Source organism: Notolepis coatsorum (assembly GCF_963971535.1).
Source record: "Notolepis coatsorum genome assembly, chromosome: 7".
Lineage (NCBI taxonomy): Eukaryota > Metazoa > Chordata > Actinopteri > Aulopiformes > Paralepididae > Notolepis > Notolepis coatsorum.
Genome location: NC_140171.1, coordinates 129,959,560 through 129,978,998, shown reverse-complemented (window position 1 = coordinate 129,978,998; position 19,439 = coordinate 129,959,560). Strand labels below are relative to the sequence as shown.

The window sequence follows — 19,439 nt, the reverse complement described above, 5'->3', positions numbered from 1 at the left end:
AATATCCCTGCAGGATTCACATTTGCAATGCGCCGTTATTAAAATAGCCACTTGTGTATCGCGACTCCGAGCGCCGTATCCATATAAATATGACGTGCATTATTTAGGACAAAGTAAATCTATAGGCTGAATATGATTTATTATCAGCATTTTAGGTCTATTATTTTACATTTCAAATGTAATGTTGTAGTACCACCTCACGTGTGTGGGACTTACTCACAGTCGTGCCTCTGTAGCAGATGCCAACAAAAGTAATGAGGGGGAAAAACTCAATTTGCACTGAGGTCACACTGCCAGTTTGAGATGTTTACTTGCTTACAACTTTGACCTCACATCCTGACACATTCTCACAAAGAAGCTGTGTTTGTGTGACAGGGTTTCTACACCTTTTCCAAAAACTTGTACCTTGAAATTCAGTATTGTTGTTATTATTAGTTAAATTCACTATTATTGAGACTTCATTTTATTAGTGAAGTATTGTAATTTAAGTTGCGGTTTTTATACTGACTGTTTCATGTTACATCTGTTTTACTGGAGTCTGGATTTTTAATTCAAGTTTGACCTCACTTTTACTGAAAAGCTGCTATTGTGTGATGTATCTCTATTTCACTGCAAAAAACATTGCTTGAATGTTTACCCTGATGTATGCTAAGTGCACTAATCCAATATTATGCTACAACAATAAAGATGTTAAGAATTGGAATGGTTTGAAATCAGATTTTTCTTTCTTCAGTCGACGAAACTAGACTAAAACGAAGGATAAAAATTACTAAATGTGACAAACTAATATGCATTTTGTCTAAAGACTAAAATATCTGCCAATATTAACACTAGTACAAGACCGCATCATCCAAACAGTAAGAAAGTGCCGCATTCTGGCTCCATTCAGTAGCTTTATAAAATCATTGTCATTTCGACAGACAGCTGTTTAGACAGCTCGTCTGTCGAAACGGTGTAGCTACTTGCCGATTTTATAAAGCAACTGACTGGTGCCTCAGAGTGAGCGGTACTTTATTCCCGTTAGAACAGGGATTCCTATTTTCTGTCTCTCCCTTCTCCACCACACCCGATTCACCTAGTCAAAGGGTGGATAATTAGATGATGAGTTGAATCAGGTGTGTTAGAGAAGGGAGAGACAGAAAATGTGCAGTGCTTGGGGTCCCCAGGAGCAGGATTGGGAAGCCACAACATTAGAATCAACGGGGTGGCTATCGGGTGCATTGTACTACAAATGTAATGTGCAAAAGACAATGACTGACTTGACTTTATTAGAGTGAACAAGCCGTAGAATTTCACAGCAGTAACATGTAAGATTCAAGATTAGCAACACATTTGTACATACATACACCACCACCCCCCCCCCCCAAAATCTAATGAAATATGCATTTACAAAACAGACATAACATTGATCAAATCACGACTGGACATCCATCCGTGTTTGTTGCCGTGTCTACTGCGTAGGATCGTGCAAGGTAAAACAAGACATAGGACAGTTACATATACAGTATATTATCTATTTTGCCCGGATAACTAGTAAAAGTAGAATCATACTGAGGGACAGGCCTTTAAAATGTTTGCAAGATGCTTCACACAAAATGTGTTTACTCTTTAAAAACAAAAATATTAATTTGGTGTTGTTACAAGACATCATGGAAACAAATTGTTTTATTCAGATGTTTTGTTCACAGAACACAAAATGGCTAGTTTTTGTATAATGACCCATATACCCATGTCCAAGTAATTTGTACCTTCAGAACACACCAGACAGACAGTTCTTGTTGTGTTGGACTTGGTCCACAGAATACCACTTTTAGACACAGGCTGTTACAATCCATTTGGTTTGGATGAAGGCAAACTGGCAGTGACTTAGCAGAGTAAACAAGGGCATAAACAAAAACAACAGAGTAAACAAGGGCAAAAACAAAAACACCACAAGACAAAAACAGGAGACACATATGTGGCCTAACATTCACCGATGCTACGTTATGGACAACTGTTAAGAGTGAACAGCAGAACTGTCTTACAGTGGCCTAAACTGTTCGACACCGCACAATAAAACTGCAACTTAAAATAAGTATTTTATTGATTTAAAAGAACAAAACAGAACAAAGACACAAAACATTTAGAACAACAAAACAATAATAAAGGTTTTTACAAATCAGCAGCTTTTAGCTTGAACGTGTCCACCATCTCCCCGAGTTTCTTTAAGTCTGCCTGGCCCTCTTCAGTCCCCTTGGCGTACAAACGCTGCAATGAGGCTCTCTGGCCCTCCAGATACTTCTGTGGTACAGAACCAACACACAAGGTTCAAGGTCAGGCAGCGGAAATGGAATAATCTACAGAGAATTATAAGATATGTATGTAAATGGGATATAAAAGGCCATCTATAGAGATCTATGTCATGTGTGAATGTACCTGCTTTATATATATATATATATATCCTTTTCTCCATTATTCAATTTGATTCTATTGTATTTTGCTTTGGTTTATTTTGTATTTTCACGTCATTACATTTTATCTTCTATTCCTAGTACCAGGGCTCAATGTCTTTCTACATGTCTATTCCTACTGTAGTACCAGGACTCTGAATGCTTTCTACATGTCTATTCCTACTGTAGTACCAGGACTCTGAATGCTTTCTACATGTCTATTCCTACTGTAGTACCAGGACTCTGAATGCTTTGCAGTGAATGCTTGTATTTTACCAATGTGGATAAAGTTCTAATCCGATTTTATGATACAATTTGTGATGCATAATTATGTTCCATGTCACCAGCAGGCTTGTGGCACTCAAGTGGTAGAAAAGCAGGTAATATGAAACTCCCATCATACAAGGGCGAGGTGATGGGTGTCATAGTAAGCTAGACAGATGGGTACCTCAACAACAGACAGGTGCTCGGCTGCCGCTTGGAGGACCAAAGTCAGGTTGTTGGCTACTGTCCTCCTCTTCTCATTGGTCTGCTGCCGCACCAGGTGGTACCTGGGTAACAAAGAGGAGCACGTCAACCTCCGCCCTCTCTCTTATAAACACGCTACCGTCTCAGTTTATATTTGTTTATATTCTCAGGAAGTTAAATGATCTGCCTTTATTAAACTGTGTGGGTATCAAACAAGAGACTAAAACAGGAGGGAAGACTGTCAAGTTTTAAACTGTGGATACCAAACAGAGAAGGTAAAGAAGTAATCCAGAACTATGTTATTGCACTATTTTACTCTGTCTATTTTATCTTACTCTTTATTATTGTCTATTTCAAACTGAATCAAACCATAAACAAGGTGGCCTGTTGGGATGTTAGATCCTAATATCTCTAAATAGAATCCATACTTAGGTATATTAATTGTCTGTATTTATGTATTGTAGTATGTATGTTACTAGGTAGGTGTGTAAGCCTACCCACGTTGTATGTTTTTGTTTTGTTTATATTTGTGATCAGACCTGGCACACACACAATCTCAAGTGTTAATAATCGATTATGTTCCGTCACTGCATCGATGCAGAATCAGCCACGTCCGCATCGCGATGCATCTTAGAATCGAGAAATGTCCACACCCCTACACCACAAGAACACAGCAACAACAAACACAAATTAACAGGAAAAAATATATGTAGTATAATTTGGTATTTAAAACCGAAGCATGCTGCATGGCCACAAATACATTCCATGAATGCAAGCAACATTAGCATTAATGCAAAAACAGCCATGATGATAGTGCCCACACTGGCCAGATTTTTCTACTTTTTATTTTACTGTAGGAAGAGCTGTGTATGTCAGAAGACCAAGGATGACAGGAATTGCATCCAGCCACAAGCACAACCAAGGGAAACCCCCTTACAACAACAGAGGAGCAGCGGAGAAGATGGGCTGAACATTTAAAAGAACTACTGAACCAACCAGCCCCGACAGAGACCGCGGACATTACACCAGCGGAGAGAACACTTCCAATAAACTGTGATAAACCCAGCAAAGCAGAGATAAAAAAAAGCGATCATCTCAACGAAGGACGGAAAATCTGCAGGACCAGATGAAATACCAGCAGAAGCCATCAAGGTCGACTTGAAGACTGCGGTAGATATGCTTCATAGCCTCTTCACCAAGATCTGGGAGGAAGAAAAGATTCCAGAAGAATGGAAAGATGGAATCATCATCAAGCTACCAAAAAAGGGAGATCTCCAACTGCAACAACTACAGAGGAATAATGCTTCTATAAGTACCGGGAAAAGTTTTCAACAGAATTATACTGGACAGAATGAGTGTTGCAGTGGATCCCATGCTTCGAGACCAGCAGCCAGGCTTCCGGAGCAACAGATCTTGTACGGATAGAGAGACTCTGTGGAAACTGCTGAGGCATTATGGTATCCCAGAGAAAATCATCACTCCGATTCAAAAACACCCATCAAGGAACATCATGCCAAGTTTTACATGCAGGCCAACTGTCAGAGAGTTGAGGTCAAGACTGGTGTGCGTCAGGGACGCCTCCTATCGCCCTTTCTCTTCCTCCTAGTCATACTGGATTATGAAGACTACCACAAAAGGAAAGAAAAACAGCATACAGTGGACCCTATGGACACAACTGGATGACCTCGACTGGCAACTACATCCCTTGAGACTGGGTTGAGAATAAACTGGAAGAAAACCAACTTAATGGTGAACCACACCTCTACCAACAACACAGTCGGTGATGAATCCATACAGGAAATCAACTCCTTCACTTACCTAGGCAGCATCTTGGATAAGAAGATGACGTCACAGCCAGAGTAGGCAAAGCCAGAGCAGCCTTCATCATTCTGAAGAACATCTGGTCCTCAAAGGACATCGCCATGACAACCAAAGTGCGGCTCTTCAATTCAAATGTAAAATCAGTCCTGCTCTACGGTTCAGAGACTTGGAGAATGACGAAAAGAACATTGCAGAAGATACAGACCTTTATAAACGGCTGTCTGAAACGCATCTTTGGGATCCGGTGGCCAAACAAAATCAAGAATGAGGAACTATGGCTGAAAGGAAGACAGGAACCAGTAGAGAAGCAGATCCTGAGACGAAAGTGGGGATGGATAGGCCACACTTTGAGGAAACCGGCAACCAGTACTACACGCCAGGCCCTGACTTGGAATCCCCAGGGAAAGCAGAAGAGAGGGCGGCCTAAGAACACCTGGAGGCGGGACACTGAGGCGGAGCTCAAGAGACAAGGAACTAACTGGGGGGAGGCAGAAAGGACAGCCCAAAGCCGTGTTGGATGGAGAAAAGTCATAAATGGCCTATGCTCCATTGGGAGCGATGGGCCTAAGTAAGTACAAGCACAACCATGCATATCGTTTCCTTTGGGACTGCAATAGTAGGGCGGGCCATACTTTTTTTTTTTTGGAAAACCAATCGAGTGGGGTGTCTAAAATATGTGTTTTTTTGTGGGGAATTCAAATATGGGATTAATTTTCTAATCGGATAACTCCTACCTACATTGTTTTGGATTTCAAAATGGCCGATTTGACAATTTTTCACCCCTTGGCCATACATGTATGCCAACATGAATCTGAAGGAAATCCTAACATGCAAGGTGTCTAAATGATGTGTTTCTTAATGGGGAATTCAAATATGAGTTCATTTTTGGGATAGGATAACTCTAACCTACATCATTTTGGATTTCAAAATGGCCGATTTTACCATTTTTCACCCCTTGGCCATACATGGATGCCAACATGAATCTGAAGGAAATCCTAACATGCAAGGTGTCTAAATGTTGTGTTTCTTAATGGGGAATTCAAATATGAGGTCATTTTTGGGATAGGATAAATATAACCTGCATAATTTTGGATTTCAAAATGGCTGATTTTACCATTTGAACCCATTGGTATTGTATTACAAAATTGCAAAGATAAAAAATATATGGGAAATCATTTATAATGACAAAGCCATCAAATGTATTAACAAGTGGACTGTATATAACTGGATACAACTCCAAAGATCAATAATAATAATACTAACAATAATAAATTGTATTTGTAATGCTCACAAACACCTAAGTGCCAATCCTCTATCTTCTTAAATTTGATCAGGTTGCACAAGTCCTGCTTGGATTCATTCTTGGACATCAGCCTCCTGCTGGTCTCCTGAGCCCTGATCCCTCCATCCCTTTTTTATTGTGAAAAGTACTTAGCAGAGGCCTCAGTCACCATTTTAACAACCCTCTCGATGCTTTGTGTGTGGCAAGGCCAGTCGAGAACCTCCATGGGGGTGTTGATTAAGTTCTTCACCTCGGAAGTGCTTAGGGAGCAGGTGAGAGGTGGCTCTGACATATCTTCTGACCAGCTGATTAAGCCACCAATGCTGGAAGCGTCACTATTGATGTGAGGTGTTCTTCTGATCCTGACACAGGAGTCTCCCAGCTGAGTGTCTGGATCCCCCTCTCCCCTGATGGCCAGGATTCTCTCCACCCCCTCAATTCTCTCTTTTTGATCCTCAGAGCACAGCAGTGTTTGGAGGATGGCTTCACTGTGGGCATACCAAGCAGATCTTCTCACAGTTGGCATCACAACATCCAGCACCTCCTTCCTCTGAGACTTGAGGCAGTCCAGCTGAAACAGGATGTGCCTAGGCCCTTCGATCCAGGAGTGCTTGACCTTCATGTTGAACCAACATGGATAATACACTCCAATGATGAATTCCACAATGCATTGTAGATTATTCAGGTTCTTTCTTTTAAGTTGATGCTTTGACACCCAGAGCCTGAGGAGTCTGTTTGCTGTGGTGAGCCAGCGGCTGTGGTTTACCGGTCCAATCTCCAGCAGAGCCAGCCTTGCAGAAAGCACTCCATCCCTGATTGCACAGACCAGCTTATAGCCATAGTGTTGATCAGTTGAGAGATCTTGAATGATCTTCTCAGGCAGCTTGATCAGCGGAGGGCCAAGAAAGATCCTGGTGAAGTTAGGATTGATCTCCAAGTCTGTAACAGAATCAAGGAGCTGTCCTATTGGCCCAGACAATTTGTTGTCTGACAGAGTAGCCCCATCAACTTCAACAATGAGACGGCGCAGTGGAAGTTCACCAGTGTGCAGGTTGCACACCAACCAGACCAGCTTTCTCCCCAGGTGCAGCTCCAGCATTACACCTGCCTTCACTCCAGTGTTGACATTGGTCGAGTCTCCTCCAATGGCCCACAAGGTCTTTTCAGAACCTCTCTCTTTCAGCCAGGCAAACAGGACCTTAGCAATCTTCTCTGCATGGGACTCCTCTTTAGTTGCTTTCTCTGGTGTAAAGTGGAACAGATAGTTGCTGCCAGGCTCACTAGCAACACTATAGTGTTCTTCCTTGATCTTTGCAGGAAAAGATTGGTCACTGCCCTCAGCTTCCATCATCACATTGGTCATGTCAATCCGCCCATCAAAGAGGATACAGGAGATCCCCCCCTCCTCCCTGCACTTCTCCTCAAACTCTTCCCCCAGCTCTTGCATCAACTTTTCTTGTGCTCTCTTAACCTTGTTCTTATCAATCACTTTACTTGTGTCATCTTCTAAGATGAGTCCTGCATCAATCAGAGCTGCAGTTGCTATAGCTGCAGTTGGCCATAGACCTATGCCATACCTTACACTAGCAAGGGCGATGTTTGGAATCTCATCATAATTTTTCCGTAGCTTTGCTGAAGCTGCAGGGTCAGTTTCAGGAATGAGCTCAACTTCAGGGACTGTAAGGAAGCTCTCAACATCCTTCCTGGCAACCTTGTCTGCTGCTGCAAAGCTTTCTTCTTTGCCCCTTCTCCTTTTCTCTGCCTTCTTTTCCATCCCCTGCCTTTCCAATGTTTTAAGAAGATAGAGGATTGATGGAGCCCCATGGATTTTCTCAATACATTGAGACGTTTGTTAAAATGGTTACAGAGGTTTCTGCTGAGAAGTTCTGGAAAGAGCTCACCTATTTATGGCTGACGTTGACTTTAAGTTTGTGTTTGTAGGTTGGTGGCTAAAGCAGTACAGTAGGAGATATTGTCATCCAAGAATGAGTCCAATCAAGATATTGGAACCTGGCAAAGTTCAAGAAGTCAGGAGATCGAGATTTAGCACTTAGGTGTTTGTGTGCATTACAAATACAATTTATTATTGTTAGTATTATTATTATTGATCTTTGGAGTTGTATCCAGTTATATACAGTTCACTTGTTAATAAATTTGATGGCTTTGTCATTATAAATGATTTCCCATATATTTTTTATCTTTGCAATTTTGTAATACAATACCAATGGGTTCAAATGGTAAAATCAGCCATTTTGAAATCCAAAATTATGCAGGTTATATTTATCCTATCCCAAAAATGACCTCATATTTGAATTCCCCATTAAGAAACACATCATTTAGACACCTTGCATGTTAGGATTTCCTTCAGATTCATGTTGGTATCCATGTATGGCCAAGGGGTGAAAAATGGTAAAATCGGCCATTTTGAAATCCAAAATGATGTAGGTTAGAGTTATCCTATCCCAAAAATGAACTCATATTTGAATTCCCCATTAAGAAACACATCATTTAGACACCTTGCATGTTAGGATTTCCTTCAGATTCATGTTGGCATACATGTATGGCCAAGGGGTGAAAAATGGTCAAATCGGCCATTTTGAAATCCAAAACAATGTAGGTAGGAGTTATCCGATTAGAAAAATAATCCCATATTTGAATTCCCCACAAAAAAACACATATTTTAGACACCCCACTCGATTGATTTTCCAAAAAAAAAAAAGTATGGCCCGCCCTACTGCAATAGCTACATAGGCTATTTGGTAAAATTTTGTAACCTACTTGCCTGGTGTTGAATTCAACAAACAACCAATGATTAATATAGATTAATAATATTAATAATTAAATAAACAATGATTTACCATGGAATAGTTTAACAGGCACTTCTTCCCAAATGAATAGTTGATGAATACTTACAGGCTACCCAGGTGAAAGATAGCACTTGTTTTTCATTATGTGTATATAATGTAAATATCTGTAGATGACATCTAATCGGTTCCACTCAGGCTTTATATTAATAGCGACAGGGCCTTTAGAGAGGAGCAGTGGAGGCAGCCACAGACAGGCCCCGTGAGAGAGATAAGGCCAAGGTCATCGCAGAGTGCATTTTGAACCATAGCAGCGTTTGATTTGGGCAGCATTAGAATAATCAATTTAGTTTCTTTCAAAGACTTTCAAACTGTTCCATCTATCTATGTTTATGGAATAAACATCACGATCTAAGGAAAGATACCACATTTCCGTCGATTTCTTCTGATTACAGATGTATTTTCCTGTGGTTTATTGAAGCAAAACACACGAGTTGGGCGATATGGCCTAAATATGATATCACGATATTTTCTGACCTTTCGGCGATACACGTCACAATGTTTTTCCCAAACAATTCTTTATGAGGCTTACCAAGACAGTATTTGAGTTTGCAAGCTAACATTAAAGACAAAAGACCCATGCATTTAGCATTTTTATATTATATATTAGATTTAGATGATTGGATTATTAGATTATATATTATTGCATATATTTAGCATTGTTTTTTTTAGATTATATATTAGATTAATATTATATATTGTAACTATTTATTGTAGGGCAAATATAACTGAGACTGTAATATTTATCGTTTACTGAAACGTTACCGCATCTGTGATCTCCCCCCATCGCTTGCTCTTTTTGTCATAAAGTGAGCGGCACACGGCGGGCGATTTTTGCCAGGCGACCGACCGCGTCCATTGTTATGAATGAGACAACCCACACATAAGGGATGCTGCTGCTGGCAAATGTAGTTAGCGTAGTCTGTTTTGGCTGTGGTTTTAAAACACTCGAGGTAGTAGGGCTACCGCACAACTTAATGCTTTCGGCATATTCTTTTGGGTGCCTTCTTAATCTTTCCTCCCGTTGCCCCGACTTTAGCTTTACAAAGTTTGCACAGAATGGTGCTTTGACTCACGTCTGTTCACGTGTAGCCGAACCAGGTCCATATCACTGATGTAGAACCCTTTTTTGGAATTAATTCGACAGAGTCCTAGCTTTCTTTTTCGCCACACCGAGCCACCCCTCGGTCTCTGGCTAGGTGTGTGTGCTTGCGTGCGTGTATATGACGTAATTTGGACGAGTGTGTGTGACTGACTTTCTTTCTGCGAGAGGAGAGGCGAGAGGGAGAGGAAAGCATTTCGCGCTTAATTTAGGAGTGAAATGCGAATAAAAGGTTTGAATCAGTACTCGCAAGCGTGCCCCCAAATATTATTTTCAATTCGCACAGGCTATATTTAAGAGCAATATGAGACGACCTCGTTGCACTGTACAGCCCTGATTAGGACAGTTTAAAACCAGGCCTCCATAAGGGCAGTTTAGAACCAGGCCTCCATAAAGGCAGTTTAGAACCAGGCCTCAATTAGGGAAGTTTAGAACCAGGCCTCCTTTAGGACAGTTTAGAACCAGGCCTCCATTAGGGCAGTTCAGACAATTCACCAGGATTGGATAGAGAGTCATGTTCATGTCAAACTCATAGGGTTAATTTTAAGGTTGTGATTTCAGGCTGTAGAGTCAACATAATTACAGTGAAAGAGTGAGCATGTGTCCTTGTGTGTATATTACAGTTAAAGAGAGTGAGAGAGTGAGCGTACACCTTGTGTATATTATGTAGGATATATTTTAAGTAGAGATGTTCGATATTGGCTTTTTTACCGATACCGATATTGTCCAACTCTTAATTTCCGATACCGATATCAACCGATACATGCAGGGTCTCCCACCCCCCCCCCAAAACGGAATAATTTCAGGTAATTAACATTACATTATATGAGATGAACACCTCCACAATGACACGGTTCCACAACAAATATTTTGTTAGAATAATATTTATTAGCAGCACGAAGATTATCTTACATTACTTGAGAATTAGAGTCGCGCTTGTAAGGCGAAGAATGTGCATGAATAGGTCAAGAGCGTAAGTCCATTAGAATATTACGCAGGAGATAATGAATACCACCTGTATCATAGGAATTATATCTATGGTACACTAGTAGGGCAGCGGGAGATACTAGTAGGGTCCCTCCGGTTGTAGGCCAGCAGGGGAGAGGATTTGTCGGTAACGAAAGTCTGGGTCAACGAGGAATAAGGAGACTCCAGGTACAGGAGACAGTGCAATAATCTCTTGATCCGCAGACGAACAACAGCTATTCTCCGGTATGCAGTGCAGCATGGAGGAAAGCTAGCCAGCCTCAGGCGTCCTAGAGGCGGGCTCGACGATGCTCCTCACAGGGTAAATCCCACACAGTTGTGGGTGTAGACGATTCTCCGCTCCATCAGATACAGGACCAAAGCAAATATAATCCAGCCGAAAAGGGCTCTGTAGTCGTCGGGTAGGTTATCCAGTGTACATATCCACACGGTCCTCGTCTAGGGCTCCTCGGATGACGGCACCAGGTTAAGCCGCCCAGCCTGGATAAGCACACTAGCTAGGTACGAGGAAGCGTTGGTAATGCTGGTCACTGTAGAACGGTAGCCGCACGATACACTATACATAAATAGACTATTACTGAATAATAGAATAGGTCGAACTCGACGGTACAGCGTTAAACTCTTGACACTTCTGCTATCAATTCGCACGCGGTCTCAAGGCTCTATTTTGGGGCAAAACGGGCCCACTTCACAGCACGTTGTATCGTGGTGTGAGGCTTCAACTTATTGGGTAACATACTTCTGTATTCACCTGCGCCGTATTTATACGTTAGGTGAACAATCTAGTACCAGCCTCATTTCTGTCTCGTATTCTTGCGCAGAGCCGGTCATGTCCAGGCATGTCTTTGGCGGTGACTTTGAACTAGACATTGGGGGTATGGCCGTGGCGCCTAGGGGATCGCTGTCCAATAGGAGAACGAAATACCATGGTCTGTACTAGGTAAAAGGGATATTCCGTGTATATGTACAAAGAATACACAAGGGATATCAGACGATATACAAATACTATACAATATATATCAAGTAATAAATATATATATTCGGTTTAATCTGATCCTTCGTAACAGATACCGATAATTTCCGATACATTTTAATGCCAATATCGGCCGATAATATCAGACATCCCTAATTTTAATTAAAGCAATTATTACGCTTTGACCCCAATCACCTCCCATAACTTCAAGAGCAAAGGGGGATGTGTTTACATTCCTGATCACTCAGACAGGCAAACCGGGAGGATGAGTGACCAGACTAGAGCCCAACAGATATATCTGTCCGCTGATATTGGCTTATCACCAATATATCAGTGTGTGCGTGTACCGGTATATTAGATTAGCATGCTACAGCCTCTGAAGGACAGTAATGTCAGCCGGTTCTCAGAGGGTTAGATGACGTTCAGACATTTCCATACTATGCCACTCATGATTACTCAGTTGTAACTGTTCTCATCGTTACTTGAAGGCAGAAAAGGTGAAGGGGTGAAGGAGAAAACACCAAACACACAAACCACTCACTGTTGCTGCGCTGCCTTCAGTTGCTCCACAGCCTCTTCGTAACCCAGGGTAACATTCTTCTCCAGAAGCTTCCAGTGGTTCTCCATTGATTCCACCTCCACTGCCCACTTCTGCTCCTCACGCTCCAGCTCCTACATTCATCCAGATAACACAACAAGTTGTATTTCTATTTTATTTCACCTGGTAAAAATCCCATTGAGAGCAAGGATCTCTTTTGTAAGGGAGACCTGGCCAAGACAGCAGCTTAAAGAGTTAGACGACACTAATTACACAAGACACATACAGCATAGTAGGGCTGTCAGAATTAGTTCAAACTAGTTAGAACTTATGTAGTCAGAACCCGCTACTATACTGCCCCCCCCCCCCCCCCCCCCCCAATAACATAGGCAACAGTATCAAATGTGTTAGACAGATCAATGAATAAAGCTACAACATTGCTTCTCATCTAGCGCTTTGATTACATAATTTACGACCTTCATCGCAGCATATTTCCATATAAGTTTGTCAGCGTTTGATGACTTAACCATAGTGATGTCACTAGCTGCACAACACATATTGTACCTGCATGTCATGTTCCAGCGTCTCATCCATTCTGCGGATCTGCTCCCTTATCTGCTTCACTTCGTTGGATTTGTCCGATATGTTGGAGTTGACCTAAAAATAGTGAAAGAATTTTTTATTAAAGAATTCTACAAAAAAAAAAGACATTATACATAGATCTGATTAGCACCATTACTCAGTACTAATGTATATATTTTATACCCAATGAAAGACATGGCTGGTTTTCATTGTGATTATAAAAAGGTGAATTGTGATTTCGACTTCCGGCTTAACAAACTATGGAGTAACACGCAGATCTAAGAGCTCCGGCAGAATTATATACGTTTCAAAAAAACTTTTCTATTAGTAATGAATATAATACACCAGTCAACTAAATAGTTTTAGTTTGGGCTTCAAAATGCCTCCAAAACACAGTACATCTCAGTCACAGCAGAAAATAACTCAATGTGGCGCGACCCCGCTCTCACATGAGTCTCCTACCCACACTCGGGTAACTCTAAAGACTGATGTCGCGGCCCTCAGGTTAGTCATTCTCACAACGGTTAATTGCTGAAAAAAAGAGGAGCTGCGGTCTGCTCTGGGTAACGATGATAAAAGTCAGTGGCAGGAGTGTAGGACGCGCTACCCGCATGCACTGACGACGTTGCCATTTTGAAGATGAAAGTTGAATATCTTAGCAAAGAAGTGACAAACAGAAAATAAATGTGAAGATCTCTAATCTAGGTCTCGTCGCAACAACATAAGGATTGTCGGCGTTCCTGAACATACAGGCTCCCCCCTCACGACTGTAGCAGTCTCCAGGCTGCTTAAGGAGGCTTTCAAAATGGAGAAGGAACCCGTGTTGGACATTACTTTTCAGACTGTACCGACATCCTAAAGAAAGCAAGAGATGAGGAAGATCCCGTACGACATCCGTTTTTCCAGACAACACAGCCAAGATAGCACGGGCGTGTGCAGCGTTTAACGAGGTGAGACGTCGGCTCCGAGAGGTGGAGGGTCTGTTTTGGAATTAGTCATCCAGCCCGCCTCATAATTACTTATCTCGGCAAAGAAAGTCAGTTCAACACACCTGAAGAGGCAGAAACGGGGACTAGATTGAATTAATGATGGGACTGCTTTTGATTTGTTTCCATGGGGTGAGTCGACTATATATATATTCAGGCTAATTATTAGTTAGTTCTACATATACAAAATTAAAGACACAACGCCTAAAGCTGGCTATAATGTTGTTGTGATGTAATGATTGCAGGGGGGGCTAATCTAGCGCCCGAGTACTCTCTGGTAACTGTTGTGCCCGCTAGTAGCTACACATAATGGTATGTCGGTCAATTATGCTATTTATTTTTTTATGAAAAACTATATAGCTCAGAATATAACATTAGTGAAGATACACAAACTAAATTTCTTGATAACCTTAACATCCCCAAAATCTCTGAAGAAAAACCTGGACGAACAATTAAACATAAGAGATATCAGAGGCCATAGGAGCATTAAAACCTGGAAAAACAGCAGGACCAGACGGCCTCTCAATTGACTTATATAAACACTTTAAAGATAAATTAGTGACCCCCCTTTTTGAAATGTACCTAGAATCCTTTGAAAATGGTTACCTACCCGCATCAATGAAAGAGGCCCCGATTATCCTGCTCCCAAAACCAGGCAAAACCAATACTAAATGAGAGAACCTCCGTCCTATAAGTTTGATAAACAACGACACCAAAATCCTTAGTAAAATCTTGGCCAAAAGAATAGAGAACGTGCTCCCAGAGATAGTGAGAGATGATCAAAATGGATTCATAAAAGGGAGACAGGGATTTCACAATGTCAGACGGGTCTTCAACATCCTATACAACCAAAAAGGAGAGAGGGACACAGGTCTTCTCTCGCTCGATGCGGAGAAGGCCTTCGATAGGGTGGAATGGGCTTATCTTTTTGATGTTATTGATCGATTTGGATTTGGAAATTACTTTTGTAACTGGATCAAATTACTACACCTAAACTCTGTAGCTGAGGTACTAACAAACGAAGTGACATCTAAACCCTTTAATATCACCAGGGGTTGCCCTCAAGGCTCGCCTTTATCACCGCTTTTGTTCATTTTAGCGATCGAACCGTTAGCAATAGCAATCAGGGCTAACAGACAACTACATGGGATTGAAATCGGTAATAACGATCACAGAATAGCCCTTTTTGCGGACAATGTCATTTTGTTCCTAAAAAACCTAGATACATCGATACCCGCACTGCTTGATATAATTGATCAGTTCGGTAGTATCTCCGGATATAAACTAAACGCCTCAAAATCATCACTTATGCTGCTTAATGACAACGAGAGAAAAACCGCTGACCAACAAGAATTCCCTTTCAAGCTCTCGAACAGCTTCACTTATCTGGGCATCAAAATAATACCCCAAATAGAAAATATAGCATCAATAAACTATGAACCTATGATAGACTCTGTATTCAAATCCATAGAGAGATGGATGTTCTTGCCCATCTCTGTGATGGAGGATAAACATACTAAAGATGTCCATACTACCAAAGTTCCTATACTTATTTCAAAATATCCCTCTGGCACCACCGGTAAGAATGTTCGGAAAGATTGCGTCTCTCATCTCAATTTATATGGCGCAAGAAATGTCCTAGAGTCCGCCTATCTCTGTTGTATCTTCCATTCGATGCAGGGGGGTTGACCTGTCCTAACCTTCATTGGTATTACCTGGCTGCACAATTGAGAACTGTAATGTTTTATTTTTCTAAGGAAGATCCACCATCATGGATGGGAGTGGAAGCATACCCAATGCAACTACCACTACATTTATACATGTATTCAGCTGAGCCAAAATATTTAAGAAAACAACTACACACCCCATAGTGCTCAACATGATTAATGTATGGTATGAGGTAAAGACATTTATGAAAATAAACAACTCCATGTCGCAATTCAGCCCAATCTGGGGAAACGTCTCATTTAAACCAGGCAAACTGGATGCCGGATTCAAACTATGGACAAAAGAAGGAATAAGTAAAATATCTGACCTTTACAAAGATGGGGCCTTGATGCCTTTTGAGGAACTATCAATAAAATACAGCATCCCAAGGAAGCATTTTTTTAAATACTTGCAACTGAGAAGTTTCATTTCCTCTCTGCAAAACCAATCACTGGCAATTCCTACACTTTCATCTTTAGAAAAAATTATCATCAAGAACTGCAATAGCAAAGGCCCGTTATCAATGTTCTATAACTGGATTGTATCTGGTTCAGACGAGACGTCATTATCTAGATTGGAGTCATGGAGGCTGGACTTGGGAGAGGAGATCTCAAATGAGGACTGGAACAGAGCATGCGAGGAGGCTCAGACACAAACAGCCAACACTAGCTTAAAACTACTTCAATACAAATGGCTGATGCGGACTTATATAACCCCTGTCAAACTGAATAAATACAACAGCAACACACCAGATAGGTGCTTTAAATGTACCAAGGATCGGGGAACTTTTATACATTGTATTTGGGAATGTGACAAAATCAAGAAGTTCTGGGGGGAGGTGGTGAATAAAATCAAAGATATCCTGTCAGTGAATATCCCACTAGACTCCAAAATGATAGTTACATTTATATCCAATAAATCTGAACCTGAGAACCAAACAATTTTAATTTATTGATTTTGCTATACTACAGGCAAAAAGAACAATAGCTTTCAATTGGAAGAAAATAGACTCACCCACAATCGGTGCTTGGATTAAAAACATGGCACAATGCATGTCTATGGAGAGAATAACATATATCCTCAGGAACAATATAGAGATTTACGAGGATATATGGAAACCATTTAATGAATATCTGAGAAGGGAAGATATAGGAGGGCTGCTATAGGATGAGTCCCCCCGCTCTCTCCCGCGGTCAGCCGTGACCCGGACCCCGGGAGAGACCGGAGGCATGTCAGTGAAGGTGTTGTAAAGATGTCATTTATTTTTATTTTTTATTTATTTTTATTTACATTTTCTTTTCTTCTTTTCAATTATTTATATTTGTGTACGAGCTATTCTAATGGAGGTACCAATGAATGTACGTACTATTTCTGTATGAGAACAGCAAAAACAAAATCAAATATGCTAAGAGAGAGAAAAGGGGAGGGGGGAGGGGGTATGTGGGTATACGTATAATCTTGTGGAGAAAAGGAATTAAGAATAACTGACGACAATGAAATGTGTACTGTAAAACCCAATAAAAATATTGTACTAAAATTATGCTTTCTAGATCTGAAAATGCACCACGTTAAATTTGCACTCATACCCTATGGCCATAAAGTCGTAGGTTAAACACTAGATTTAGGTGGCGCTGTGCTCTGTGTTCTGGTCATTGGGCATGGTTTGGCGCTGTTGGTGGGAGTGGGGTCTGGGGAGGCCCACCTCCCCTTGTGGACGGTGTTGGGTCGTATTTGGTGGTTGGGGTGCACATGGAGGACAGTGTACACATATGGTGCGATTGAGGTCAATATACCACTTATTCCCTATATCTGAAAATTGACCATGTTAATTTACATTTATATCACATGGCCATGGGGGTCGTGGGTTAAACACTAGATTTAAGTTGCACTGTGTTCTCAGCATTACTCTCTGTAGCTGTTGTGCTTTTATCTCCTATTTTTGAAAATTGACCACGTTTAATCTACACTTATACCCTATGACCATAAAGTTGTAGGTTAAGCACTAGATTTAACCTGTTTATCTGTAGACCGTTTTCGCCTAAAGGTACATGCCTAAGTAAATGGAAGATTGCTCCACTTCTGCAAGGTCAATTTGCATGTTCTTGGTATCTAGGAACATCTAGGGACCTGGGGGTATGTATTTCCAGTGTCAGAAATATTGTGTCTGTTACTAGGCTGAGTAAATTGTAATGAATAAATAAATTATGATTTATGATTTTGATGATCAAAAATGGATACGGGGCACGAGAAAATGCTCACGGAGCTCATTCACCACCTTATTGAGATCATGTGTACAAAAAATCTACGCAAATGAACCACGGGAAGATGATTAAACAGAAGGATTTGTAGATACAGTAATTAATGATAATCGACTTTAATTATAAATTCATATTTGACCTTGACCTTATTATGGCCAAATCATACATCTATGGATAGGGGAAATGCTCCTCTTTCCAATGGCAGGGTTGAATCTGGATTTAGTCATTTCTTGCGGTTTTTACGATAATTAGCATTTTCCGATAAATTTGTATTTCCGATAAAACATCGGTAAAAATGAAAATATACACTTTGACTACTGTTTTTGATAGGGTTATGGTCTTTACTCTTGGCTACAAAAAAAAAGGCCCACATGTGGACGATTCTTTGCCGACCTCTAGTGGCTCGGGTGTGCATTTCTTTTAATACAATATATAGATAGAATTAAAGCCCTATTTGTTGCCCGTCGATTGCCCTTTCAGGTGACAAAATCCGTTCAGCGGTTCTCGAGTTAAATGCCGATGTGAGGCGTGCCCCAAAGTACGCAAAAGTACACATTACCACCCCCGACTCCCGGGGCTCTAGCTCAGTCAATCATTTATGATATGATAATTGGGGATCTAATACAGTCTCTATTGATCGATTTATGATAAAGAAAAGCAGGGTCCACCTATAGGGGGACCTTAAGGTTAAGTTGCACTGTATGCCATGTTTAATGATGTTTACAATGGGAGGGGGGATATTCCAGAGCCTGAACACTCATTGTAATGGGTGTGCCCACTACATATAAGGTCTGATGTCGGTCAATAACCATTTATTTTCTATATCTGAAAATTTACTACATTTAATTTACATTTAGACCCTAGGGCCATAAAGCCGTAGGTTAAACATTAGATAAAATTATCCTTTATTTAGACTCAGGTTGCACTGTATTCTAGGTGCCTAATATTTACATATAACCCTGCTGAGCTCTTTGTTTGTTTTTGTTAGCTATGGTTATAGCCGTAAGTATCATTGAATGGAAAGGCTCCTGCTGGAGTCAGCACAGTTGTTTCCATCATGGACAAGAAGGCCCTACAGAGAGTGGTGCGCTCAGCAGAGCATACCACAGGTATTGCACTACCACCCCTGCAGGTTCTATACAACAAGAGGTGCAAATCCAGAGCCTGCAGAATAATGAAAGACCCACACCACCCCAACAACAGCCTGTTCATGCTGCTCAGGTCAGGCAGACGCATGCGAACCCCAGCTACTAGGACAGAGAGACTTCGGCTCAGCTTCTTCCCCCAGGCCATCAGAGCCCTGAACACTGAACTCTCCACACACAAGCACACTCACTGTACACGCCCACACACTAGCAGCCACTTTAACATGAGCAGACACACACACTCATGCTGCACACGCCCACACTTATGGCCACCAAGAAGGGTCATTTTAAAAAAAT

The 19,439-nt window shown here is 41.2% G+C and overlaps 1 protein-coding gene across 1 annotated transcript in view; it reads right to left on the bottom strand.

Annotated features, from left to right (window-relative positions):
- Positions 1-960: 960 nt before the first annotated feature.
- Positions 961-19,439, bottom strand: part of ndc80 (NDC80 kinetochore complex component) — a 48,186-nt gene continuing 29,707 nt past the window's right edge. Inside the window, exons 14-17 of the mRNA XM_084318582.1 lie at positions 13,029-13,121; positions 12,468-12,598; positions 2,878-2,980; positions 961-2,280 (exon numbers count right to left, since the gene is read on the bottom strand). Of these exons, the coding sequence (XP_084174708.1) occupies positions 2,152-2,280; positions 2,878-2,980; positions 12,468-12,598; positions 13,029-13,121 (456 nt within the window). The 3' untranslated portion in view covers positions 961-2,151. The remainder of the gene's footprint in view (positions 2,281-2,877; positions 2,981-12,467; positions 12,599-13,028; positions 13,122-19,439) is intronic.